Here is a 26,495-nt window from a genome sequence, read left to right as displayed (position 1 = left end):
CAAACCATCATCAACAAGGGATTAGACACAGGGAAACATGAGGTCCGAGCCGCCTATGATTCCTATGAGACAGCTTCAAGAGTTGCTGCATCCGGCATCAGTGCCAGAAGATGGGCCTGGCTCAAAGCCTTCGATCTAAGACCAGAGGTGCAGGATAAGCTCGTCGACCTTCATTGCCTTGGGGATAATTTGTTCGGCACCAAGGTACAAGGCGCAGTTTCACAATTGCGTGAACACACTGAGACCCTGCAACAATTATCCTCTCTTCCGCATGATCCATCAACACATGCTAGCCGCAGGCCCCCACGAATGGACACTAGGCGCCCATTCTACAGACAAAGGAGGTATTATCCTCCTTCATCCAGACCACGGCCTCCCAGGTCCCAACAGCGACCTCAACAGAGGCAACAAAGAACAACTAGGCCTCAACCAGCTCCGCAAACCGGACCTGCCACTGGATTTTGAGATCATGTCCAGAGAACAAGGCCTCTACTCCAATCCTCTACCAACACTGCCAGTGGGAGGAAGACTGTCCACTTTTTACAACACTTGGACATCAATAACATCGGACCAATGGGTCCTCGCAATCATATACTGAGGATATCAACTCCAATTTCATAACCATTCCTCAAGATTTTCCACAGAGTTCCTCTCATCTCAGCAAAAATCATTTACTTCACCTACAAACAGAATTATCCACCTCTCCTGAAAGCCAGGGCTATAGAGTTGGTGCCCCGGCTTCAGCAGGGCAGAGGATTCTATTCCCGTTATTTCCTCATTCCAAAGAAAACCAGAGGCCTACGTCCAATCCTAGATCTCAGAAATCTCAATAAATTTCTAAAAAAAAGAAAAATTCAGGATGGTCTCTCTAGGCACCATGATTCACCTTCTTCAAACAGGAGATTGGCTTTGTTCTCTGGATCTTCAAGATGCTTACGCTCACATTCCAATATTCCCTCCTCATCGCAAGTACCTGCGCTTCATGGTAGGTCATCAACATTTCCAATACAGAGTACTGCCTTTCGGACTTGCCTCTGCTCCCAGAGTTTTCACAAAATGTCTGGCAGTAATAGCAGCCCACTTGCATAAGCAAGGTGTCCATGTCTTCCCATATTTAGATGACTGGCTCATCAGAAGTCAATCTCAAGCAGGAGCTCTGTCTTTTTTCAATCAGACAATTACTCTACTTCACTCCACGGGTTTTCTCATCAATTACAAAAAGTCCCATCTTACTCCATCTCAACTGCTCCAATTCATAGGAGCAGAACTGAACACCATCCTTGCAAGGGCCTTTCTACCCGAAGATCGGGCAGAAACACTATCCTCATTAGCAAACTCGATTCACTCTGGACGGAAGGCAACAGCCCATCAGTTCCTAACCTTACTAGGCCATATGGCCTCCACAGTTCATGTCACTCCTATGGCACAGCTTGCCATGAGGGTTACCCAATGGACTCTAAGGTCACAATGGATACAAGCCATTCAACCGCTTCATTATCCAATTCAAGTAACCCACCAACTAAGATCATCTCTACTTTGGTGGGCGAACATGGACAACTTGCGCAAGGGCCTACCCTTCCAACAACCAGTCCCACAGATAACCTTAACTACAGATGCATCCACCTTGGGTTGGGGAGCTCACATACACAATCTCCAAACCCAGGGTACTTGGACAAAGTTCAAAGCAACTTTTCAAATTTCCTAGAGCTTCGAGCTATACGTTATGCGCTACATGCGTTCAAGGACTGCCTTTCCCACAAGACTGTTCTCATCCAAACGGACAACACAGTAGCCATGTGGTACATCAACAAACAGGGAGGTACGGGCTCATATCTCCTCTGTCAAGAAGCTGCACAGATCTGGGGCTGGGCCTTGAAACACTCAATGTTCCTCCGGGCCACTTATCTGGCAGGCATTCACAATGTATTGGCGGATCGACTCCATCGTCAGTTCCAACCACACGAGTGGTCCCTGGATCCCTCGGTAGCGACCAGGATATTCCAACGTTGGGGACAACCAACAATAGATCTCTTTGCGTCACATCTGAATCACAAAGTGGACAATTTCTGTTCTCTACGCACGCACAAGAACCAGTCAGCCAAGGACACCTTTGCTCGCCCTTGGAACTCAGGCCTTCTATACGCGTATCCTCCGATACCGCTCATAACCAAACCTCTAGTAAAGCTACAACAGGACAAGGAGTCCATGATACTCATAGCCCCGTATTGGCCTCGACAAGTATGGTTTCCCACACTCCTAGACCTCTGTCAGGGATCCCATTCGCCTGGGAGTAGCTCCCACTCTCATAACTGAGGATCAGGGTCGGTTGTTCCATCCCAACCTTCAATCCCTATCCCTGACAGCATGGATGTTGAAAGCTTGATTTTACAACCACTCAATCTTTCCTCCGATGTATCTCAAGTGCTTATAGCTTAACGTAAACCTTCCACACGAAAGAATTACTCTTCCAAATGGAAAAGGTTTACATTGTGGTGCAGACAAAAGAATATAGAACTTTTCACCTGCTCCACAACTTCTCTGTTAGACTACTTATACCATCTTTCAGAATCTGGTCTCCAGACTTCATCTGTAAGAGTCCATTTAAGTGCAATCTCAGCTTACCATAACAAGATGGGAGATGCACCTATATCCACACAACCTCTTGTCAGCAGGTTTGAGAGGTTTAACTCACCTTAAACCACCAATTCGGCCACCAGTCACAGAATGGGACCTGAATTTGGTCTTAACAAGACTCGTGCGTTCTCCTTTCGAACCCATAGATTCTTGCAATCTTAAATTTCTCACATGGAAGACTATCTTCCTCATAGCCATTACATCAGCTAGAAGGGTTAGTGAATTACAAGCACTTGTCACGTACGCACCCTATACAAAGTTCCTACATGACAGAGTGGTTCTCTGTACACATCCAAAATTCCTCCCTAAAATAGTTACGGAATTCCACTTGAACCAATCCATAGTTTTACCCACATTCTTTCCAAGGCCTCATTCTCACCAAGGAGAACGGGCTTTACATACTTTGGACTGTAAGCGTGCGCTATCTTTCTACTTAAACCGCACTGCAGTCCACAGAAAATCCAATCAGTTCTTGGTTTCCTATGATCCAAACAAACCGGGTAAAGCAGTGGGTAAACATACTCTATCCAATTGGCTAGCAGATTGTATACAGTTTTGCTATGAAAAAGCATGCCTTCCTCTCCAAGGGCGAGTAAAGGCACATTCAGTAAGAGCAATGTCAACTTCAGTAGCACACTATCATTCTGTGCCAATCCTTGACGTATGTAAAGCAGCAACACTGAGTCCTTCACACCTTTGCAGCTCATTACGGTTTGGACAAAGGACGACAAGATTCAGCCTATGGACAATCTGTCTTAAAGAACTTGTTTCCAGTTTAAACCCAACTCCTTCTACAACCAACCTGTTGTGATCTTCGGCTGCCTTATTTCCAACAACAAAACGTCACTGTTGTGTCAATATGAAATGACTCAGCCTCTAGCTTGCTAATCACCCACATGTGAGGACTAGCATCCTGCTGTCCTGGGATAACACCTATTACAAGGTAAGCAATTTTGCTTTCTCCATTATTAATGGAGCTTAAAATTCTCACACTAAATTTGACTTAAAATCGCACGAGGAGTACATGCATATTAAAATTAGCTTATTTAAAAGTTTGTACTTTCTCTTGCATCAATAGAACAAACTCTATCATTTAGAACCTACTGTTGAATATGCTAGATTCAAGAGTTTGGCTAAGTTCAAAATAAAATGTGATTATTCTGTTTTTTCTTTTTATGAGTTGTTGATATATTGCAAATGTAATTAGAGTTGCTACTAGGTTCCATTTGCTGGCACACGCTTGATAAAACACCAGTAATTTAGGGAAGTGTCCCAGGGTGCTACCAGATATAGGCATTTATTTTTATTCATTTTGGTAGATAATCTGGATAATTTGGGTGCCCTATTGGATTTTATTAGGTCCATATTCAAAAGATAGCCAAGTTAGTGGTGTGGTTGCACCTCTGGATAGACCCTGATAACTTTAAAGTTAGCCAGATAGACTTATCTGGCTAACTTTAGATCTGCTCAATAACAGGTCTAAGTAATTCCTACCCATTATGCCTCCCACTACTTAGCTGGATAAGTAGTTATCTGGCTAAATGGAGGCTACAGAACAGAACCTGATATTCAGACACTGCCACTTAGCCGGATAAGGCAGAATTTATCCAGCTAAATGTTGCTGAATATTGATCTCTATGTGCATAAGTATAACTTAAATACATAAAATGGTATTTGTACACATAAGCTACTTAAAGGAATGAGAGAAACTAGAAAAAAGAAGGCCAGAATGAATGGTTATGCCAAAGTGAAAATTGTGTGCACATCCCTAATACCAGACTGTATGCTGAAGCCACTGCCACTACGGTTGGACATGATGATGAATTGACACACTTTTCATATTTCAGTTTCAGTATGTCGTCATAGGTATAGAGGAAGCAGAGTAACTTTTGTCTTACATTCTATTTTTTGTGTTGTGCCTTATGGTGATCTTGTCAGATCTTATGACCCTACCAATTCCCGAAAGTATCAGCCATTGAGTTTTAGGGCTTACTGTAGAAACTAAAGTAGTGGGAAATGTACACATTTCTTTCACCAAAATAAATTGATCATACTTTAAATTATTAAAAGAACCATGATTGATTATTAAAACATTTTGAATTTGCTAAAACTAGTATTTAGAAAACTTCTAATGCCATCTATATTTTTTTCCTGTAAATGTACAAATAACTTTTCTTCAGTTGATGTTTGGAATTCTGAGTTCCATTTGTTTTACAGTAATGTGTTCCATATTATGTAACTTTGTATTTATTTTCCTTTTATTTTCAGGGGGACAGAGGAATTGGGTACAGGTATTCTGTAATGGAGGCGTACCTGCAGAACTTGCTCTGCTTTATATGGTAGAAAGTGGACCTGGAGAAATACCAATTGATTTTTCAAAACAGTACACAGCATCATGGATGTGCTTGTCCCTTCTGGGAGCATTGGCATGCAGTGCTGGAGATACTTGGGCTTCTGAGATAGGAACTGTCCTGAGTAAAAGTGACCCGAGGTTGATAACTACCTGGGAAAAGGTTCCTGTTGGTAAGGCCTTTACCTGCATGTTATAAATGATCAAATTTTTAAAGCAAAGTTACAACCTTTTCCTGAGCACCTGGGGAAGTTTCCGTACAAAATGGAGAGGGATTTAAAATAAGGGCTTATAAAGTACTATTTTCAATAAGAACTTTAGGGAATGACATCATAAATGTATCTATTTGTTCCAGATATAAACTTACTCTAATATTGTTTGTATAATTGAAATACTAAAGGGGCTATATATAGCTTACTCTGAAAATTTAAAAAAATCTTTTCTGAACTTGAGTCCTTTTCCTAGTAACTTAATGTATTCCTTCCTTAGCGTTCTTACCAGACCAGTCCAGACACGTGTTTCTCCCATCCCAGTAAATGGAGACAGCTTGAAAGCTTTGCTGGAAGCAGCCTTATAAGGAACTGTGCCCCCTCCCTATGAATGAAGCAAGGGGGTTAGTGACCTTTCCTTCTGCTGAACCCTGGTCCTGGAGAAGGTTTGAAAACCAGTGATGCTAGTTCATTCTTCTCCCTTCTCATGTCTCCCAGCCCTGGGATATCTGAGGAAGTCAAAGGAAAGTACAGGTCTGACCACCTGTAGCTTTAAAAAAAAAAAAAACAAAAAACCAAACAACTGATCGGTCAAAAGCTAGACCGAGGGGAGTGGTTGGTGGTAACCTGCATCAGCAACATCTGGACTGTTGGGAGGAGGACATCTGAGATCTGGAAGCCCTGTAGGGTAAAATATGCTTTTACCCCGTGGGAGACTCATGGTCTCCACGGGGTAAAAGCATATTTCTTTAATAATGGCAAGGCTCAGTGAACCATGTGGTAGAGGCAAGATTTCCACTACCATGGAAAGCAGGGAAACATCCTGTGGCAGTCTTCAAGGCTATGTCAGGCCTGCAACGGGGTGGGTGAAGATCGCTATGGGGAGGTTCCGGGAGCTGGAAAAAAGCTTGTGAAGCAGTTCCTCGTTGTAGTTTCAAAAGGAGGCGACATGTTACAAGAGGTTGATGGTCCTGAAATGGCAGCAGCACAGAGCAGTGTTGCAGTCTTTGGGGAGGTTTCTCAGGACTCTTCTGTGCTATCCCCGGTGGAACTGGGGGTGTCGCAATGTGAAGGCAGTGGGGTAGAATCAGCTCTGGAAGAGATGGATGCAGGTAGTGTAGCTGGGTTTAAAAACGAGTTGGATAAGTTTTTGGAGGAGAAGTCCATTACCTGCTATTAATTAAGTTGACTTAGAAAATAGCCACTGCTATTATTAGCAACAGTAGCATGGGATAGACTTAGTTTTTGGGTACTTGCCAGGTTCTTATGGCCTGGATTGGCCACTGTTGGAAACAGGATGCTGGGCTTCATGGACCCTTAGTCTGACCCTGTATGGCATGTTCTTATGTTTTTTATAAATTTGTGGTTTTGATCCATCAGTCTTTATCCCAGGACAAGCAGGATGCTAGTCCTCACATATGGGTGAGGTCACGAGCTGAGGCTCCAGGGAGGAAGACTAAGAACCAATGTCAGGAAGTATTTCTTCACGGAAAGGGTGGTGGATGCCTGGAATGCCCTTCCGGAGGAAGTGGTGAAGTCTAAAACTGTGAGGGACTTCAAAGGGGCGTGGGATAAACACTGTGGATCCATCAAGTCTAAAGGGCATCTGTGCATCTGCCTTCGACTCAAAAAAACGAGCTTGACCATTGACAATCTTCAGGTGGGTTGTATAGAGTAAGGCATAGGAGAAGCCTTTTTTGCGGAGGGCCTTCTTAACAGCTGCAAATGCAGCCCTTTTCTTTTGTACCGGCTGTGAGTAATCGGGGAGGGGGGGGGGGGGGGGGGAGAACACCCTGTGATCTCTGAACCGAATGTCTGCCTATTGCTGCGAGAGTTCCAGAATGTGGACCTTGTCAGCATAATAGTGAAATTTAATAATGAATGCTCGAGGTTGAGCTCCAGCCGTGGGGAGGGGAGCCGGGGCTCTCTGCGCCTGCTCAATTTTAACTAGGCAGTGTTTAGTTTGCATACTTAACACTTGGGGCAGCCATTTTGCCAGGAATCTGGCTGTGTCTTCACCTTCCACCACTTCATGGATCCCAACGATTCGGATGTTCTTCCTCCTCCCTCAATTTTCTAAATCATCTAGCTTCTCTGTCGCAGTAATTTTTTTTTTTTTTTTTGTTTGTTTTGTTTTTCCTTTCCAGCATATCAGTCTTCAAGCATACACTCATTAAGGACATCTCTAGTTCCTTCTCTCTGCCTAAAGTTTCCTCCAGTTGGGCCGAATTATCTTGCATGGAGGAAACCAGTTGAGCCACTTTATAGACTTCCACCCCCAGTTTCGAATTAATACTTGCAGTTATTTTTTTCGGAGAATTTGTCAAAAATAAGCTGCAGTATTTTGGTGGTGTCTAATGCTGTCTGCAAAACCGACCAGTCCTCCTCAGATGCCAAATCTGCCTCTTGCGCTATCTGCTCCTCCTCCATCACTTTTGGCTTCTTACATTGTCTTTTTTTGCAGCCCAAATATCAGGAATAGATTTTTTTAGACATTTTTAAACAGGGCAAGCTGTTCAATGCCGAATGTAAAGTCAGGATGTTGACTGATGATTGAAGCCGGGCCCGGGATCTTTTCTAGGTGCAACCGATCACTAGGCTGTCATCACGTGACCCCCAAGCTGATTTTTTTGAGCAGACACAAATTGGACCCTGTATAATGGGAGTGGACAGAGAAATGTTTGCCCTGGTTTGGTCCAGATTAGGGGATTCCTCAGATTGATTTGATGGCAACAGCTCTGAATACATAGTCTGCATATTTTCAGCAGGAGAAAGGAATTGGGATCAGCAGGGGTGGCCTTAAGGGGGTTCTGCTTTACGTGTTTCTACCTTGGCCATTATTAGGTCACCTTAGCTGGTATTACGCAGTGGCTCAATTGCATGCAGTTCTAGATTGGAATAGAAAGGATGAACAAAAGTCATGTGGTGATAGAACAGGCAATTGTGGGAGACATGCCCTTGTGGGCTTCATCTTGGCTACCTCAGTCGACCTGGATGCAGTTGCTATCAATGACCCCAACCAGATAATACCCAATGGATGTGGAACAAGTGGAAGTCTATTTTAGTAGGTACAAAATATTATTTTTTTCAATTTAGCTATTAATTACAATACTTCTTTCCCAGCAGGACAGTCTATTGGGTCATTTCAGCAATGGGTGAACAATAATGGGGTGGTGGGGGGAAATAAACTTCGTTCTTTTTCAGAACTACGGGCTCTCCGTGATTTAGATGGGGAAGCGTTTTTGATATTTACAATTCAGACACTTTATGGTGGCTGAAAAGGTTGGGGAGAATTTAAGGTTAGGAAAGATTCAATTTGAACACTGGTGTGGCCATGCAGATAAAGTGAAGGGTATGATAACCAATATTTTAAGTTCCTTAATGATTCCTTTGTTTTGGCTTGGGAGAAGGATTTGGGGAGGGAACGGAGGAGGAATGGGATTTGATATTCCTTAACACACAACTGAGCTCTGTCTGTGCTTCTGACTGAAAATAGTATAAAGTATTAATGCGGTGGTATCTTACTTTTTTTCATTCATAAGGCTTACCCAGTTACGGATGAATTATGTTGGAAAGGGTGTGTGACAGAGGAACCTTTTAATCACATGTGGTGGGGGTGCTGCGTTTTGGGAGGCAGCTTCCACTATTATACAGGAGATAACTAAAATTCCTCTAAATCTTTCTCCTGAAAATGCATTACTGAATTTCCCTTTGGATATTCCAGCAGATAGGTGGCTTCTGGTCCTTCAGATTGTGTTGCGTGCATGATGTGAATTAGCCTCCTGTTGGAAATCGAATATAATTCTGACCTCGGAAGCTGTTCTCAGGAGACTTGAACGGATTAGTGCTATGTACAAGCTAACTGCTGTTTAAAAAAAAAAATCATGTGCTTCCTAAGTTCTATCTATAGGGTGTGGGACCCACTTTTCCAGTGGTTGTCTTCACGATGATTTCTTTCATGCCTTTAATGGTTTTGTTCTGCCCATTGATTTGTCATGGAGAAGCTCAAAATTCCAACTTTATTGAAGTCACAAGGTTCCTGATCAGGAGGTTTTATATTATCCTGCTGGCTTTGTGAATAAAGGGGGGGGAGGGGGTTCTTTTTTAGCTTTAAATGGACTTTATTTTGCACCGCATTGTATTTTTCATGACAGCAACTTTTGTAACTTAGTTTTGTAATGATGATATGACATCTTTTATATTTTGCTTGTTATGTATGCAATAAAAACACTATTAAAAAAAAAAAAAGTGAGATGTTCATTGAGGCATGTTTCAGAGTTGCAGGCCTTATCTTGCAGCGACCCTTGTTTAAGGATTACATCTGAGGGAGTTTCCATTTGTATGGTAAGTTTTCTTACCAAAAGTGGCTGCAGCATTTAATTTGGAGCAGTCTGTGGAATTACTATAACCAGAATCAGATCAGCAGGTCTGATTCTGGAAATGGGTTGGCGGAGCTTCATGTGTTAAATGCTCATAGGACACTGGTGGGGGTGGATAACCTGTACTGTTTAACCTGGATGACCACCTGCAGATATAAAATCAAGAGGTGTCAGTGACACTGTTATTAAATTTGCTTGATGTTACTTCCATTACCAAACTATTTGGTTAGTTCACTCTTATGTGGAAACATTCAGTAGATATTCTTTAAAAAGATGGTGTTGGCTTTTATTAAAGCTGAGAAATTAACTAATTGACAAATTAAAATGTGAGACTTGTTAGCTCAACAAGTTCTTATGATCAGCTGTTCTGAATTCTCTAATCACATAACCAACCACAGTAGAAAATACTGCAAGCGTAGGTGGACATTGTGCAGTTGGCTCGAGTAGCTGATTGGAAAACATTTAAATAGTGTAAAGATGGTCATTGATTTGCTTCTGTACATTAAATTAGGGAAAATGTGTACTTTTAATTCAAAATGTAATTTAACATATAAAAGAACATTTTGCTATTTTCAAAGGTGTGTCAGAATCCTCATACTAATTTGAGGCCAATGCATTATAGATTTGCTTTCAAACAATAATCTGAATGCTTTTATTAAATAGTTTATTCCCCAATCAGTATTGTTACTGATTTCTGATTCTGCAAGTTACCTCATGGTTGTAACGTGGTTTTATGGCATGAAAAACTAGCCCATAAGAAAAAGTTATTTTTGAAGACCTTGTTTAACAGCTAAAACTTGTCCATTTTATTTTTAAGTATCTGCTGAAGATGCACCATTTGAAAGCAGCCTGTTCAAAGCATTTTATACTTTATGGACTTTGAAGGATTCCTTATTTGTATCTATTTAAAATCCTTGCAAATACTTGTACACTATTATCAAAGAAAACCATAGTCAATCCATTCTTCCTATCCATATCTAATGTTTAGCTTTTCAGTCCATTCTCTTATTCAGAGATTCTTTGAATTCTAACATTACCCTAGTTTCCATTAACTCAATAAGGAAGCTGTTTCATGTGTTCACTATCTTTTCTGTAAAGAAATATTCCCTTAGGTTACTCCTGAGTCTAGCTTCTTTCACCATCATCTCATTACCCTTCATTCCAGAGCATCTTTTGTATTGAAAGAGGCCCACATGCTATGAATTTATTCCTTGGAAGTATCAAAAAATGTATATCCTGTTCTATCCATAGTACTAGGCAGGTTACAAAAGAAATACATGTCTCTTATCTCTCCTTTCCTCCAGAATATATCATATTGCCTCTTTATTGCTGTGTGTTAAGGTACATTTTCCTAGTGTGTAGCAGATGGACTCAGGACCAATGCGTATAGTGTGCTCCTGATAGCAGTTGGAGACTGAGTCAGATTTCAATCTGACGTCAGCACTATACATACCCGTGCAGGAAGCTCAGTTCTTCAGTATTTCTCAGTCTCCTTAGCAATTTGGGACTATACACATGCTTGCACAGCATTAGAAAATCCAAACCAAAGAAGAAAACCCAAACAAGAAATAATCTTACCTCTACAGACGAGCCCCGCTCTCCTGTGGTGATACCTAAGGGTCCCTCCCCCAGTCGAGATTTCCTGAAGTGATTTCTGAGATCCCTCAGAGGTAAGCCTCAGTCCGGCAACCGGTTCCCGGCGTGGACTTAGCCCCCAGGAACGGGAATGGCTGAGAGGCAGCGGATGCAGACCGAGAGCAGCAGTGAAGGTAAATTCCCTCTTCCCCGCAGCCAGAGACCGCCCGGCTCCAGACTGGGAAACGCCGAGACAAGGTAAGGTAGAAAACTTTCTTAAGTCTCTGAGGCTCTGATAACTGTACATATCGCCAGCCGGCATCTGTTCCATCGGGTTGATCAGCCCAGTCCGGACTAGACCCTGATCCGGCTCGAGGGTCCTCCCACATGGAGACCCTCCGGGGAGGTTGCCATCTTGCTCATGTGGTCACCGGCGCCATTTCCCCCTCTTGATCGCCGCACTGTCTGACTAACTGAGCTGTGCGCACAGCGGTGTGCCGAGCGCATAGCGACATGTTCAACGGCGCCGGGCGCACAAGTTTGGCTGCGCGCACAGCGGCATGCGCACCTCCGTAAGCGCACACCGGCCTGCACGCATACCTTCGCAGCTTGCACGTGCACCCGGAGCGCATATCTAAGCCTCCCGGTGCGCGCATATAAACGCACAGACCGGGTTTGAACGCCCCTATGCCCACAAACCATGGCACCACCGACCAAGAAAACCAAAGCACAAGCTCTCTGCCCAGCCTGCCACATAAGAGCTGCGCAGCATGAAGAGGCTACTGCCCTGTGCCTCCAGTGCGAAACGGCTCTGGGAGAACCAGGGCAAGGTCCCCCCCAGCCAGTACAGGAATCCGGATCCACAGATAGTACCCCGGACCTCTCTATCCCCAGCTTGGCCCTCCAGACGGGGCCCTCTGGGAACGCCGCTGGGTTCAATATAGACCCAGGAACCTTTTCCTGGGTGGAATTCTTTAAAGGTCTGCAAACCTTCATCCAGGCATAATTGGCGCCACCGGTGACACAGCTACAACCTCCACCGGAGGACCCCAAACCTCCCAGGCCCCTCTCTGCCTCCCAGAGACGTGCCTCCCCCGGACAAAAGCCTAACATTAGGGGACACGGACACCTCGGAGGAAGACCAAGACTCCCTGGAGGAAGGGGAAATCCCTCCAGGAACAGAACCATACTGAACCATGATGCATTTCTTCTCCAAAGACGAACTACCAGACCTCGTGTCCCTGAGCCTGAATGAGCTGGCCATCCCAAGCACAAGCAGCACAGCGGAGCCAAAGACTAACCCTCTTCTGGTCAGCTCCATCAGGCCTCATGCCATTTCCCATTGCTGCAAGCCATACAACAGGTGATCGACCTGGAATGCAATGCCCTGGAGGCCAGTTTCAAGGGAGCATGGGCCCTAGAAGCCCTATATCCATTGGAATCCTCAGCCAAAGAACTCCTGGTGTTTCCAAAAGTGAACGCCATGATCTGCGCAGTCACAGAGCGCACCAGCATTCCAGTCTGAGGAACTGCTCTCAAGGATTCCCATAACAGATGTCAGGAATCTATCCTTAAACAGTCATTTGAATCAACAGCTATGTCACTGCAGATCACTGCCTGCTGTGCCATGGTGACACGCGCATGCTTGTCACAGGCCAGGAACACCACCACGCCCGTCAAAACAGAACCAGCAATATCCTTCCTCACGGATGTGACTTCCGACCTGGTGCGCACCTCAGCCAGGGGCGTTTCATCCATTGTGGCAGCCAGAAGGCAACTCTGGCTCCGAAGCTGGTCAGCTGACGCGACAAAACTCACGAGAATGCCTTTTAAAGGAACCCTCCTGTTCGGAAACTAACTGGAGAAGTTAGCCGACAAATGGGGTGAATCTCCAGTACCTCGGTTACCGAAGGACAAGAACAAAAGAAGCCAGTGCCCCTCTCCTTGAACATCCAAGGGCAGAGAATCACAGTGTTTTAGACCATATAAGAATACAAAGCAAGCATCTCGCCCCGCAGGCAGGGGCCACTCCTTTCGGAACAAACACAAGAGGGGAGCCGGCTCAGGTCCAGGCCCCAGCCACTCCCCACAATGAGAATCAACAGACCCATCCACAGGAAGAAGCCATAGGGGGCAGACTTGCCCTATTCTACCAAAGATGGGTCGAGATAATGTCTGACAAGTGGGTCCTAATTATCATTCGAGAGGGATGCTTTCTGGACTTCCACAGCATCCCTCCAGACAAATTTGTGAATCTCCTTGCCACTCCCCCTCCAAGAGGATGGCAGTGGAAACCACATTGACCAAATTGCTCGCCTTAAAGACTATAACACCGGTGCCCACGCACCAACAGAATACTGGGCACTATTCCATCTACTTTATCGTCCCCAAGAAAGAGGGAAAATACTGGCCCATCCTGGACCTCAAGTCTGTCAACTGCTACCTGAGGGTACCACACTTCTGCATGGAAAACCTACAATCAGTCATAAGGGTGGTACAGCCGGGAGAATTTCTGACTTCCCTGGCTCTATCAGAATCCTATCTGCACATCCCGGTCCATCACGATCATCAGCGCTTCCTACGCTTCACGATTCTGGACCATCACTATCAGTTCTGAGCGCTACCCTTCGGGCTAGCTACAGCCCCGCGGACGTTCACCAAAATCATGGTTGTAGTGGCGGCGACACTGAGGAAAGAAGGAATCCTTGTACACCCATATTTGGACGATTGGCTGATCAGGGCAAAATCTCCAGAGGAAAGTCAGACAATCACCAGAGTCAAGAATCTACTGGAGAACCTCGGATGGGTTGTCAACGCAACCAAGAGCTGTCTGCAGCCCTCCCAATCTCTGGAATACCTGGGAGTCCGGTTCGACACCCAACAGGACAGGGTCATTCTTCCCCCTACAAGGAGAAGGAAATTGATAGACCAGTTGAGAAAACTGTTGAACTGCGCTCGCCCCATGGTATGGGACTACCTCCAAGTCCTTGGACTCATGACATCAACCCTAGAAGTCATACCATGGGCAAGGGCCCACATGTGACCACTACAATGTTCCCTACTGTCACGATGGAATCCGATGTCCCAGGACTACACCGTCCGCCTCCATTTGCTGGTGGAGGTACGGATACAGCTCCTGTGGTGGCTACAAGAAGACCATCTGAGAAAGGGAGTAAGGCTATCCCCACCGACTTGGGTCTTGCTCACCACGGATGCAAGCCTACGAGGGTGGGGAGCCAACTGTCAGGAACTGATGGCCATGGGGCAATGGGACAAGGAAGAGTCGGGATGGAACATCAACCGACTGGAAGCCCGGGCAGTCAGACTAGCCTGCCTACGATTCGGTCACAGACTCAGAGGAGAAGTTGTCAGTCATGTTGGAGAATGCCACAACAGTGGCCTACATCAACCGCTAGGGAGGAACCAGAAGCCAACAGGTGTCCCTGGAAATAGACCCCCTAATGACGTGGGCGGAAGCAAACCTGCAAGGGATCTCGGCCGCCCACATCGTGGGAAAAGACAACGTCACTGTGGATTACCTCAGCAGAGAAAGTCTAGACCCAGGGGAATGGAGGCTGTCAACCACAGCCTTCCAGTTGATAATAGACCTCTGGGGAACTCCAGCCATGGATCTTCTGTCAACCTGGTCCAACACCCAAGTTCCCAACTTCAGTCGCAGACGAGACCCTCAATCCCAGAGGATCGACGCCCTTGTCCAGACCTGGCCACAGGAGGACCTGCTGTATGCTTTTCCTCCATGGCCACTACTGGGTGGGATCATCCGCAAGAGAGAACACCACAGGGGGCTAGTACTTCTAGTGGCCCTGGACTGGCCAAGAAGGCCGTGGGATGCGGACATGCAAAGACATCTGGTGGGGAACCCCCTGTGCCTTCTACCACACAGGGACCTGCTCCAGCAAAGACCGATCCTCCATGAAGACCCAACTCGATTCTCTCCTATGGTCTGGCCATTGAGAGGACTCACCTAAAGAGTTGATACTCGAGGGCAGTAATTGACACCTTGCTCCGAGCATGCAAGTTTTCCACATCTTTAACTTACATACAAATATGGAGAATATTCGAAGCCTGGTGTGAAGACCGCGACATCCTTCCGCGGAGGGTCAAAATTCCCATGATTCTGGAATTCCTGCAGGTTGGCCTGAAGAAGGGGTTGTCTCAACTTCATCAAGGTTCAACTGGCCGCGCAGGCCAGTTTCAGAGCTAAAGTGGACAGCATCAATCTATCTTCCCATCCAGAGGTCTCCCGCTTACTGAGAGGGTCAAGCAAATCCGACCACCACTAAGTGGCCAGAACCCCTATGGAATCTCAATCTAGTACTAGACTTCCTAGCGGGAACTTCCTTCAGACCTACACATGGTCTGTCCCTAAGACTCCTGACCTTGAAGACTGCATTCCTAGTGGCATTATGTTCAGCCTGTCGCATCTCCGAACTTCAAGCACTATCCTGTCGGGAACCGTTCCTCAGACTTACACCGGGATCCATACAGCTACGCACTGGTCCCCTCCTTTCCAAAAGTGGTTTCTCATTTCCATCTAAACCAAACCATCTCGCAGCCATCTCCAGACGAGCATAAGGACTCGGAAGACTCATGCCGCCTACGCCATCTTAACGTAGGTAGACTCCTAGTCCATTACCTGGAAAGATCGGAATCCGTACGAAAGACAGACCACCTATTCGTCCTTCACAGTGGGAAGAAACAAGGGGAAGCAGCCTCGCGGGCAACCATAGCCCGCTGGATCAAAGAAGTAATCAAGTCGGCCTACGTAGAAGCCACCTCTACAAGTCTAGGCCCATTCCACAAGGGCCCAGGCAGTGTCCTGGGCTGAAACCAAGATGCTGTCACCCGCCGAGATCTGTCGGGCGGCGACATGGTCCTCCATTCATACCTTCTCGAGGTTCTACCGCCTGGATGTTCAGGCCAGGGAGGACACAGCATTCGCAAGGGCAGTACTAAGTGGGCCACGGGCAGCCTCCCACACGGTTTGGGAGTAGCTTTTGTTCATCCCATTGGTCCTGAGTCCATCTGCTACACGCTAGGAAATGGAGAAATTACTTACCTGATAATTTAGTTTTCCTTAGTGTAGACAGATGGACTCAGTATCCCGCCCATGGCTGCCTCAACATACTGAAACCTCGGGTGACAATCCCCGAGAGCAAGACAAGCATGGGTAAGCCAGACTTACCCCTAGTTAGGACACCCATAGTTACTGGATGTCTGCGTTTCTCGGTTGACGACACTGGCGGTCTCCAGCTACAATTCACTTCAACTAGATCAAGTTAATCAAGTTAACCAAGTTAATCAAGTTATCCAAAAACACACATATCCACTATTGCTTTTCGAGGAGAATACTGAAGAGCAGAGCTTCCTGCACGGGTATATGTAGTGCTGACGTCAAATTGAAATCTGACTCAGTCTCCAACTGCTATCAGAGCACACTATACCCATTGGTCCTGAGTCCATCTGTCTACATTAAGGAAAATGAAATTATCAGGTAAGTAATTTTTCCAATTCTAAGTACATGCAACTGCTTGATATAGAAAAAAAAATGCTATAATAAGCTTAGCTGCAGGCAAAATGTGAAGGAAAACCATAAGGAGGAGTGTAAAAGCCAGTAAAAACTTTTAAAATATCTGGAGAATTTTAAGTTGTCTGGACTTTCCCGTTTTTGTCCTCATAGTAATTCTTGAATAGGTGAGAAGACCCTCATACAAATAGAACTTGTCTTATGACTACTGGATCATTAATGGTACAGAATATTTCCAAGGGAAAAGATATTTTTGCTGTACTGTTCTTTAACAAAAAAACAACCTAATTTTTGTGTGTTCTTTGATTATAGGTACCAATGGAGGCATAACTCTAGTGGGCATTATTTCCAGTTTTCTTGGTGGCATGTCTGTAGGTGTTGCCTACTTCATTACACAACTAGTTTTTGTGAATGATTTGGATATCTCTGCTCCACAGTGGCCAATTATCCCATACGGTGCAGTGGCTGGTTTATTAGGATCAATTATAGATTCCTATTTAGGAGCTATAATGCAGTATTCAGGTATGAAGCAAACATCTTTCAGACAATACCATACATGTTTGAGCTTTGGTTATAGAATCAACAACAATTCACATGAATCCCGAATAATGGCAAATTTAAGTACTATGGCTAAACGTCAAAAACCAGTCTCAAGTGCCAATAGTGTATCGCAGTTATAGTAAAGACACAAAATATTAATGACCTGTCTTAATAGGCTTCATCATATGCATAAATCTGCCAGATGAGTGGCCTTATATTTAATCATCGGTCAAAATCAAATGTTTTTTAGTATTTTTTTCTTATGCAGTGTGCAAATCATGCAGTTCCGACATGGAACCATGTTTCGAACTCCCGTTGTTCTCTCTCAAGGGCTTAGTTCAGCGTTGTAGTTGTAGTCCGTCTTGATTTTAGATTCAGTGGATTGTGTAATGGCGTTTCCGGGAGTTCGAAACATGGTTCCATGTCGGGCATGTTTACTGTTCCTGGCTTCAGCGCAGTTTTTAAGCTAAGTAACTGGACTAAATAACTGCATGATTTGCACATTGCATAAGAAAAAATACTAAAAAACATTTGATTTTGACCGATGAATAAATATAAGGCCACTCATCTGGCAGATTTATGCATATGATGAAGCCTATTATGACAGGTCATTAATATTTTGCGTTTTTACTATAACTGCGATACACTATTGGCACTTGAGACTGAGCTTTGGTTATAACATGGTTTGACTTTCTGAATTAGTCTTTATGCAGTAAGGCATGCAATAGTGAATTTTCTTTCTCTGAGGACAAGGAGGATCGTAGTCCTTATACACGGGTGACATCAGATGGAGGCCTGACACAGAAAACTTATTTCAAAGGTTTCTAGAACTTTGACTGGCCATGCCCAGCATGGCCATACCACGCATCCAACTTTCTCAATTTTTTCCCTTATCATGATTATCCTTTGCCAACATTTGACGCCGGGTCCCTCTTGGTCCTCCCTGTAGCGTTCCTAGTAAGAGTTTTTAACGTTTCAGTGGTAAGAGTACTTTCACAGTCTATTCCCCGCAGCGGTGCTTTGAGCCCATCAGCCATCTATGTTCGCCACCATCTATTTTAATATTGCTTCCCTTTTTCATCTCATCATGGCCATGTCAGAGTTTTTAAGTGATGCCCTTGTTACCCAAAGACCATGTCCATCACAGACCCCCAAAATGAATGTGTCCTCTGCCTAGGTGTATCGCATGACATTCGGGGTTGCTGCAGATGCACCCAGATGACCCCCCAAAAGGATGTTTTCGACTCTACATGAAGCGCCTCTTTGGGTTGGAGAAATCCAAGCCATTGGCATCGAAGGACTACGGGAGCCTCACTGATGGGCACCAAGCCATCGACATCAGCGGGACCGTCAGTTCTTTCGGCTGATAGGAGTGCCAGAGACTGGCCATCATTGAGCTCATCCAGGCTAAAGATGTCTGATTCCTCATCATCGACACAGAGGAAAGACTGTGCCAAGCATCGAGGGAACCTTAAGAAGCATCTGTCTCCGCCAATGCACAGGGATGTCCCAGCTCATGCTGTGATGACCCCTAAGTGACTCAGCAGCAAGGAGTGCTAGTCCTATCAGTGCTGGGGGTTGGTGACTGTCTCTATCGGTCCTGATGTGTCACTGATCCTCCTCTCAGTTATGAAGAGGATCTTGTCACTCCTTCCTCCTCTCAATTGGTGTTGGCATCAGCAATGTTTGAGGAGGAGCTCAAGAGGCGATTACAGCTGGCAATCGAGTGGGTGATGCAGGATATTTGTCTTGTGCCACCAGAGCCGGTACCATCTGTCTTGCTGTTGGAGAAGCTCCATGTGCTCATTGGTGCATTAAAGACCCAGCTTGCATCTGTTCCTGGGTTGGCGTTGGCAAGCCGTGTCCTGGGAAGAATCTCTTTGGAGATAGGTGAGGGACACAGTGGCCCAGCTCCAGGACCACCATGAAACCTTAAACAACTCTCTGCCAGCATTCTGGACCTATCCTCTTCTGCTAAGAGGTTGGTGAAATCAGGGCAGAAGTCTTCTTTCTTTTTCCAGAGAAAATACTATCCTCTGCTCCCTCACTCCTGTCAGCAGCATTAAGGCTCCTGCAGCTGTCCCAGGCAGCTGAGAGCTCCCAAGGTCCAGCCAGTGTCTGTCATCTCCAGGGATGGATTTTTGACCGTGTTGTAAGGCGTGTAGTCCAGTTACCTGTCCAGTTGCCCTTGACTGGCAGATCAATGGATCTGCTAGTCAAGGGCAGGTTGCAGTTCTTTGTGAACCAGTGGCCCAGTATAACCTCAGACCTGTGGGTTCTTTCCATTGTATGTCAAGAGTACCAATTGAACCTATTGGGTGCCCCATCAAATTGCTCTCCAGAGGTACAACTAACGGAGCTCTTCTCCCGCTTAATGGCCACAGTGGTTGAGCCTGTTCTACCAGCACAAAGAGGGTGGAGATTTTATTCCAGGTACATCCTGATTCCAAAGAAAACAGGAGGACTCTGTCCCATCCTAGAACTAAGGGCCTCGAATAGACTCGTCAGGAAAGAAAGGTTCAAGATGGTTTCCCTGGTCACCTTGATTTTCTCCCCCCCCCCCCCCCCTTTTTGCAAAAAGGTGACAGGCTATGCTCCCTCAATCTGAAGGACCCGTATACCCATATCGAGATTTTCCCAAGTCGCCAGAGGCATCTCCAATTCAAGGTGGGAAAACAGCATGGCTAGTATCAGGTGTTACTGTTTGGACTTGTCAGCCCCACGAGTCTTCACAAAATGCCTGGCTGTGGTGGCGGCACACCTCTGCAGGCTGGGGGTGCATGTTTTCCCTTATCTGGTAGAACACATCTCAGGCAGGGGCCGTCAGGTCCATATGCTTGACAATCCGGATGTTGGAGCGACTAGGGGTCGTCATCAACTACCCCAAAGTCCCTTCTTGGCCCATCCCGTTGATTGGATTTCATAGGAGCCCTGCTAGACACGACTCAGACCAAGTTCTTCCTGCCTCATCAAAAGACTATCGCGGCAGAGATCCAACAGAGCCAGCAGGTTTCAGCGTGGCACATGTTGAGATTTTCGGGCCATATAGCCACAACTGTCCACATCACTCCCTTGGCACGATTGTACATGTGCAAGGCCCAGTGCACCCTGATGTTACAGTGGTAACAGGCCACGCAAAACCTCCAGGATCACATCAGTCACCCCACCCCTCCGGGACTCTTTGTCAAGGTGGTGGGTACTTTTGAAATCTGGAACATGGTATCTCTTTCCAAGGTGGTCCTACCCAAATTGTCCTAACCACATATGCATCCACACTGGGCTGGGGAGTTCATGTAGATTGGCTTAGCACCCAGAGTTTCTGGTCTGCCCAGGAAAGCTGTTGCCAAATCAGTTTTTGCTCTCTGCAATCAGGTACACGCTATAGACTTTCAGAGATAAGCTGTCCAACAAAGTTATCCTGATTCAAATTGACAACCAAGTGGCGATTATGGTATGTTAACAAGCAAGGAAGTACAGGTTCATACCTCCTGTGTCAGGAAGTGGTTCGGATCTGATCATGGGTCTTGTCCCATGGGATGGTGCTCAGGGCTATGTACCTGTCTGGAATAGAGAACATGTTAGCGGACAGACTGAGTCTTGCCTTCAGACCCCATGAGTGGTCCCTGGACCACGGGGGTAGCGAATCAGATATTCTGTCTCTGGGGAAGCCTGGTTGTGAATCTCTTCATATCCCTTTGCATCAGATCGGTGCCTTGGTTATGCTCCTGTACACGACAGATGGCAAACTAGCCTCAAGACGCCCTTGTCCAACATGGTGTGAAGATCTTCTGTATGTGTATCCTCAGATTCCATTAGTAGCAAGAACAAAGGGACACTGATCCTCATAGTCTCTTATTGGCTGAGACAGGTCTGGTTTCAACTCCTGCTGGAGTTGTCCATCCAGATGCCAATCAGTCTGGGGATTTCCTCACATCTCATCCTGCAGTATTGAGGCAGGTTGAGATATCCCAACCTCCAGGCCCCTGTCACTAACAGCCTGGATTTGAAAGTTTTGCAACCACTTGATTTTTCAGAAAATGTCTCAGGTCTTGATGGCTTCTAGAAAGCCTTCCACTCGAAAGTCCTATGGACTGAAGTGGAGGAGGTTTTCGATGTGGTGTGAGCAGAAGGCCCTAGACCCGTTCTGCCCCACACACAAACTGCTTTATGTTCTACACCTATCGGAAGCTGGCTTGAAAACCAGGTCCATTAGAGTTCATTAAGTGCAATTGGCACATACAACAATGGTGTAGATGGTACACCCATCTCTGTGCAGCCTATAATTGTACATTTCATGAAGGGCCTGCTTCAATTGAAGCCTCCCCTAAGGCTTCCCACTGGGTCTTGGGACCTCAATGTGGTGGTAGCTCAGCTGATGAAAGCTCTTTTTGAGCCGCTGTGCACCTATGACCTGAAGAACCTGTCCTGGAAAGTCATATTTTTGGTGGCGGTCACCTCAGCAATCAGTCAGCATGCTCCAGGCCTTAAGTGACTTATTCACCTTACACTAATCATGACAAGGTGGTCTTGTATGTACGCACCCTAAGTTCCTGTCTAAGGTGGTGACTGACTTCCATCTTAACTAGTCCATCATCCTGCCAACATTCTTTCCCAAGCCCCATTCACACCAAGGTGAATGAATCCTGCACAGTTTGGACTGCAAGTGAGCCTTAGCCTTCTATCTGGAGCGAACAGAAGCCCATAGATATCCATCCAACTTTATTTATTTTGATAGAAATAAGTTGGCCATTGTCATTCCCAAACACACTATCGAATTGGCTAGCAGATTGCATCTCTTTGTGTTATGACCAGGCGGGACTACATCGTGGGGGTCATGTCAAGACACCATTCTGTCGAAGCTATGGCTGCATTGGAGGCCCACTTGCAAGCAGTTTCCATGGAGGAGATCTGCAAAGCGCTGCAACATGGAGTTCTCGCCACACATTTACATCTCACGATTGCTTGGATAGGGATGGCTGACACGATAGATTGGCCAGTCTGTCCTTCAGAATCTGAGGTGTAGGACCCAGCTCTCTCCCACCTAGGGCCCGTTGTTTTGGATTCAGGCTGTCTCATTATCTGTTACCAACAGCACCATTATTCTTCCCATTGGTATCTGGTTTGGGTGTCTGTTGGTCCCCTTTTATGTTGGGGGACAGCCTGTAGCTAAGGATTCACTTGTGTGAGGACTACCATCCTGCTTGTCTTTGGAGAAAGAATAGCTTACCTGTAACAGATTTTCTCTAAGGACAGCAGAATGTTATTCCTCACGAAACCCACCTGACACCCTGCAGAGTTAGGTTTCTCCTGTTTTTTTTAATTTATGTATAATTCAGTGTTATGAGACAGAGGGACCCTGCATGGATGCATGGTATAGGGCATGCCGGACATGCCCAATATGGCAAGTCAAAGTTCTAGAAACTGACATAGGTTTTTCGTGTCTGGGCACCATCTGATGATGTCACTAGGGTGCCAAATGGCTCCAGATTTTCTGAACAGGTTGATCCAGTCTTGGTTTTACCCCAGTGCATGCAGGGACTTGTTCTGATTTCCCTATTGCATTCCCTAAGAAAGCAAGACTATAAGTACCTGCATGCAGGGGAGTAAAACCAGGATTGGATCAACTTGTCCTGAAAATCTGGGGCCATTTGGCAATTCTAGATGTCACACCCATGTGTGAGGACTAACATCCTGCTGACCTCAGAGAACACCTCTTATAGGTAAGCAACTCTACTCTATTTGGGGTAGGAATACATATAAATATGTCAGAGAAAAACACTTGCAATCTTTTCAATAAATTTTTGTCAGGCTCACTAAAGGATTGGAAATGTTACTAGTTCATTCCATTTACAGGGCCTCAAATATTGTTGTTTTTCATCACTACCTCCCCGAGTGAGGAGTTGGTAATTTGTGCACCTGCTGCCTTCCTTGGATGTGGTAGCCGTTTCTCAGGCTCTCCGGAATCAAACCCTACAAGAGTTGTCCTACCCTCTTACCTACCAGCCAGTTTGTTTCACACAACATATTAAAATGGATCAGCACATGGAATTGTTCATCTTAAATTCCACACAGCCTTGTGTGGACAAAAACATAACCATAGAATTTATGAATACAGAATTTCAAAAGTATAGTGTGTTGATAGAATTGTTTAAAATTATGCTACTTTTTATTGCACTTGGAAAAATATCAAACGCGTTGTCCATATGCTTTCAACACCATGTGAGTCCCTTCCTTGAGATATAGTGTGACTTGAAAAATTCACTTTTTTTCAGGAACCTTATGAATACTAGAAATTTAACAATAGGTTATATTCCTTTATTTATAGTAGTAATTTCTATTCTGCCCAGTTACCAATATTACTGTTCTGGGCGGAAAGGAAATTATCTGCCTAGTCTGTTGTTAATTCTGCATATTAATTTTAATAAGACTGACAATCTGTATCCCAGCACTATAGATTTTAAATAACAAGTGATCATGTGGACTGACATTAGATGGGTACAATTTGATTTTTAAGATGGCTCAAGCAACTGAATATAAGAAGTCTATGAAACTGAGCGGACTATTAGAAAATAGTATCAATTTCCCTGTTTACAAATAGATTTTGGAAGTCACCTGCATTCTGTTTATCAGTTTGTTCTGTGATTATCTTATTTAAAGGTTCTGTGTGTATATGTGTGTATGTATATATATGTATATATAATTTTTTTATTTTTTTTTTTACAGGTTTTGATGAAAGTATGGGCAAGGTTGTGAATCATCAGACAAGTAGTGCAAGACTGATATCTGGAAAACCCATTTTGGACAACAATGCAGTAAACTTGTTCTCCTCCATAATCATAGCCTTGCTACTTCCTGGCGTGGCATGGAGTTTTTGGCCAAGAAAGTGAAATTCTTTTAATTTTACAGACCATTTGGATAATGGGGTATTTTCAACTCGAGCAAATTGAATTTAAAAGCACATGTAGTACTGTAGAAAATAATTGACCTTGGTTCCTTTTTGCTATCTAAAATGTTAATTTTACAACAGGTTACATACACATTTTAATCTGCAGACAGTGAATGTGCTTTTGTTGGTTGTGTTTTGCCCCATTAGATGCATTTACTGCCTTTACTTGACGACTGTATTTGCTTTTCTAAGATAATAGTAATCTATTGTCTTACAATGATTTTTAGTAAATCTGGTCTATTCCATGTTACTGTATTACTTTATTTTAGAATAATTTAATGGAAGAACATAAAGTAATGCTACATAAAGATGCTGACTTTAATGGGACAGGTTTTGACTAAAATGTGAAAAAAAAAAAATCCTCCCCCAAACAAATATAGATTCTCCAGAAGTCCTAGAACTGCATCAGACTGCTGAGTGATGCTACATATATCTGAAAGCCTACCTCCTATAATGTATGTAATCTCTTCACAACAAGAAAGCAGCATTAAAATTTAGCTAAGAGTAGAGAGAGCTGTTCTAAAACATTTTCTTATAGATGGGTATTTTTTATTTGCACAAAGCTATTTTAATTTGCATTTGTTTTAACTTTGGTGTGGTGAAAAACTTTGGTTGATAACCCCTGCCAGCAGTAGCATTAGTCAGCTGCAGAAAACCTGGAGACTGTTTACTTACAAAGTGTGAGGGCCCCAAAGTCATTTTGAATTCCTGAGAAATATTTGCTGTGCCTCCACAATGAAAAGTAATTTTCTTGCTGTAATTTTGCAGCTGGGCAACCCTGGTTGCATGCTGTAGAAGTGTGTGTTGGATTCATTTGTTAATGGTGGTAACTGCTTATAATTAAAAGCACAGGGTTAGCATTTTACCTGATTTGCTACTTGTACATGTATTGGTATCATCCTTACTCTAGACATGTCAGTGTAAGCAAATCAAAGGGAATTATAGAACACATATCTCTTCATTAGATTTAACATTGGAATAGTTTAGAAATTGCTTTCTTCTGCACAAAGTGGAGGTTTGTTTCTATAATCAACACTGGGTTGTAACTTAGTTTTACATGGTTTTTCAAGGTATCTTATTTTACATAGATGCTACTGATTTTGTATAGAGAAATGGAAGGCAGAGATGTGCACTGTAAACAGTTTATGGTACTTCTATTTTTTTTCCCATGGTAGTCTTTTTTTTGTTTTGTTTATATACCAGCATATCTTTGTGACCATGCAGCAGTCATCACTTTAAAGTTCTATGCATAAAGGGCCTGAAATGCTCTATTAAGTTACAATTTCATAAACATTTTTGTGAAGACTTCTGTGTCAGATCTGTTAAAAAGGCAAGACATGATATAACACTGTAATACCTATCTTGGAGGGAGCTGTAAAATGCAAAATGTTTTTAATGTTCTGGGATTCTTAAGGCTTTGTAAACTTAACTGAAAATGTATGCTTTCCAAGAGAGATAATCATGGTAGGATCCAAGGATTTTGCAGTAAATATCAAATACCAACCAGTTAAAAACGCTGACAGTAGTCAAAACTTAAGAGTATCACAAAGTGTTTTTGTGGCAGGCCAGAGAAAGATAAGTAAAAGACACAATTGCATAGAAATATTGACAAAACTGCCTAATTGAAGGCAGTGTAATAGGAAGATGTTTACTGTATTTTGGAATATCCCTGTTCTATTTGGTTTGGTTTGCATAAATGATTTGTAAACCATTGTTTGTTGCAAATACAAATAATTATGTCCTCAAGTACCATCTCCAATATAAAGACAGACAACTGTGGGGTGCAGATTGCCTAAACCAAACATAGGGCATGCTGGTATATTCTAGTTCGTAACCTTTGTATTGAAAATGGCACTTAAAGATGAAGTAATTCTTTTGGTCTGGATGAAATGAGAACTGCAGATTCAGTAGAATGTTCTTATTTCATTTGATGTTTTTGCTTTCTAAAGTGATATTAACAAATCAATGCAATCACATGCATGGTATCTGAAGACAGCTAATCTAAAAACTTGTAATTGAAAAGTTGCAAAATTACATATGTATATTTTGTAGACAATTTAAATGTGATTTTCAATAATAAAATGTCAATGAGCTCAATTTTATAATGTAGTTTTGTCTTTATCTCTAATATTTTATTGATAACTCTACATTTTGAGCCATGGAGAAACTGATGGTCTTTAGGTGTGGTAGAATGTAAAGTTTATTTTGAGGGCCTTCATTCCCTGCTTCTGCCAGTTATATAACATTCCTACTCCTATAGCAGCTGCTTATGAGAGATGCAGCCCAAAGATGTTACTCTTCCCATTAGCGGCTG

At 44.1% G+C, this 26,495-nt stretch overlaps 1 protein-coding gene across 1 annotated transcript in view; it reads left to right on the top strand.

Annotated features, from left to right (window-relative positions):
- Nucleotides 1-26,278, top strand: part of TMEM19 (transmembrane protein 19) — a 55,674-nt gene extending 29,396 nt beyond the window's left edge. The window contains exons 5-7 of the mRNA XM_029597177.1: nt 4,903-5,157; nt 17,008-17,217; nt 23,959-26,278. Of these exons, the coding sequence (XP_029453037.1) occupies nt 4,903-5,157; nt 17,008-17,217; nt 23,959-24,122 (629 nt within the window). The 3' untranslated portion in view covers nt 24,123-26,278. The remainder of the gene's footprint in view (nt 1-4,902; nt 5,158-17,007; nt 17,218-23,958) is intronic.
- Nucleotides 26,279-26,495: the final 217 nt, after the last annotated feature.

The sequence above is a fragment of the Rhinatrema bivittatum genome, chromosome 4, assembly GCF_901001135.1.
Source record: "Rhinatrema bivittatum chromosome 4, aRhiBiv1.1, whole genome shotgun sequence".
NCBI lineage: Eukaryota > Metazoa > Chordata > Amphibia > Gymnophiona > Rhinatrematidae > Rhinatrema > Rhinatrema bivittatum.
Note: the sequence above shows the minus strand (reverse complement) of the source record. Positions and strands in the feature narration are given on the sequence as shown.